This window comes from Limulus polyphemus, unplaced genomic scaffold (assembly GCF_000517525.1).
Source record: "Limulus polyphemus unplaced genomic scaffold, Limulus_polyphemus-2.1.2 Scaffold4320, whole genome shotgun sequence".
NCBI lineage: Eukaryota > Metazoa > Arthropoda > Merostomata > Xiphosura > Limulidae > Limulus > Limulus polyphemus.
In genome coordinates this window covers 10,112-12,951 of record NW_013669930.1, presented here as the reverse complement: position 1 = coordinate 12,951, position 2,840 = coordinate 10,112, and the positions used below count along the sequence as shown (strand labels likewise).

The 2,840-nt window shown below is 37.5% G+C and overlaps 1 protein-coding gene across 1 annotated transcript in view; it reads left to right on the top strand.

The window, feature by feature from the left end:
• The window catches only part of LOC106470955 (nuclear factor 1-like), a gene marked incomplete at its 3' end in the record, with an annotated part of 27,286 nt that overhangs the window by 19,579 nt on the left and 4,867 nt on the right, over window positions 1–2,840 (top strand). The window contains exon 5 of the mRNA XM_022399595.1: window positions 882–1,065. Coding sequence (XP_022255303.1) covers window positions 882–1,065 — 184 coding nt within the window. The remainder of the gene's footprint in view (window positions 1–881; window positions 1,066–2,840) is intronic.

Below are 2,840 nucleotides of genomic sequence, written 5' to 3'. Positions count from 1 at the left end.
ACTTACGAAACACGCGAATTCCAACACATACAACGTTGTTACTTACGAAACACGCGAATTCCAACACACTCAACGTTATTACTTACGAAACACGCGAATTCCAAATCAAACAACGTTGTTACTTACGAAACACGCGAATTCCAACACACTCAACGTTATTACTTACGAAACACGCGAATTCCAACACATACAACGTTATTACTTACGAAACACGCGAATTCCAACACACAACGTTGTTACTTAAGAAACACGTGGATTCCAACACACAACGTTGTTACTTACGAAACACGTGAATTCCAAAACGCAACGTTATTACTTACGAAACACACGAATTCCAACACACAACATTGTTACTTACGAAACACGCGAATTCTAACACACACAACGTTATTACTTACGAAACACGCGAATTCCAACACACAACGTTGTTACTTAAGAAACACGTGGATTCCAACACACAACGTTGTTACTTACGAAACACGCGAATTCCAAAACGCAACGTTATTACTTACGAAACACGCGAGTTCCAACACACAATGTTGTTATTTACGAAACACGCGAGTTCCAACACACAATGTTGTTATTTACGAAACACGCGAGTTCCAAAACAGACCGCTGATACTTACGAAACACGCGAATTCCAAAACAGGACGCTGACACTAATGAAACACGCGAATTCCAAAACAGGCCGCTGGTACTTACGAAACACGCTAGACAACGTTGATATTTCGTAAACACTCATTTGAAACATTAGTAGTCTTAGTCGCACGTATGAGTTGGTGTTTCACGATATTCTTCGTTATATAGTTTACCTAGATTCTATCCACTGTTATAAGAAAACAATCAGTTCTATTTTTGTGACAAAACTCTTTGTTCTACAGGTGTGGCGGCTGGATTTGGTGATGGTTATCCTCTTCAAAGCTATTCCTCTGGAAAGCACGGATGGAGAGCGGCTGGAGAAGTCGCCAGAGTGTCTCCATCCTAGCCTTTGTGTCAACCCGTTCCACAGTAACGTGTCCGTCCGAGAACTTGACCTCTACCTGGCCAACTTCATATTCAGTCAAGGTACAAGAAAGGTCATTGATTTAACAACTGACAAAACCTAAAACTAAACTTGAGTTTTAAGTGTTATAAGTGAAATGTATGTGGTATTTAGTGTTTCAGTTAATCGAGCGGTCCTATCACATAACGTTCACTTTAAATAAATAAGCCTTCTTCTGATCCATTGGGAAAATATTAACTTTTTTGAATCAAACTTCCCGCTGTATTTTTGTTTCATTTCTATATCGCTATTTTTATTTTATTTCAAAGGCTACATATCGACATGCCCACTATTTTTAGAATCACATCTCGACCTGCCCACTATTTTTAGAGTTACAGCTCGACCTTCCCACTATTTTTAGTTATTCTCGACCTGTCCACTATTTTTAGAGTTACAGCTCGACCTTCCCACTCTATTTCCAGAGATACAGCTCGACCTGCCTAATATTTTTAGAGTTACAGCTCGACCTTCCCACTATTTTTAGTTATTCTCGACCTTCCCACTATTTTTAGTTATAACTCGACCAGTCCACTATTTATAGAGTTACAGCTCGAACTTTCCACTCTATTTCCAGAGATACAGCTCGACCTGCCTAATATTTTTAGAATTACAGCTCGACCTTCCCACTATTTTTAGTTACCTCTCGACCTGTCCACTATTTATAGAGTTACAACTCCTACTCCACTCCATTTCCAGAAATACAGCTTGACCTTCTCACTATTTTTAAACTCACAGCTAGACATGCCCACTATTTTTAGTTATAACTCGACCTTTCCACTGTTTTTAGAGTTACAGCTCGAACTTTCCACTCTATTTTCAGAGATACAGCTCGACCTGCCTAATATTTTTAGTTCAGCTCGATATTCCTATTATTTTTAGTTAGTTGTCCACACTATTTTCAGAGATACAGCTCGACCTTCCATTATTTTTAGAGTTACAGCTCGATATTCCTATTATTTTTAGTTAGTTGTCCACACTATTTTCAGAGTTACAGCTCGACCTTCCATTATTTTTAGAGTTACAGCTCGATCTTCCTACTCTTTTCAGCTATATCTCGAACTATCGACTTTGTTTTTAAGAGTATAGCTCCAACTTCATACTATTTTTAGTTACAGCTCGAACTCTCCACTCTATTTTCAGAGTTACAGCTCGACCTACCCATCATTTTTAGAGTTATAATTCGAACTTCCACACTCTATTTTAGGCAGAACAGCTCGAACTCTCCACTCTAAATTTAGGGTTACTGTTCGTACTTTCCAATCAATTTTAGGATTACACTGATATATGAGGACGTAAAATATTTAATTTTGTACTGTTCGTACTTTCCAATCAATTTTAGGATTACACTGATATATGAGGACGTAAAATATTTAATTTCGTACTGTTCGTACTTTCCAATCAATTTTAGGATTACACTGATATATGAGGACGTAAAATATTTAATTTCGTACTGTTCGTACTTTCCAATCAATTCTAGGATTACACTGATATATGAGGACGTAAAATATTTAATTTTAGTCGAAGAACTCAAATTCGATTTCTTTTAGAAAACAGACAAATTACCAAAGACGTCCTTGTCTGCGAAACTGGGTTAATGGCATGCACAAGTCAGCAGTTGTTCAATGGAAACCAGTATTAAGGCTTAAGCTGCACCTTCCTTTTTTTTATTCTCTTAATCAGCGCTATAGAGTTTTAGAGTTCGACAGACGTCGCTTACTGAAGAGTAATGTCAAATTTTCTGAGATAAAAACAAGAAGGAAGAGATCACTTACTAACATTAACCAACGAAACAGCTCTT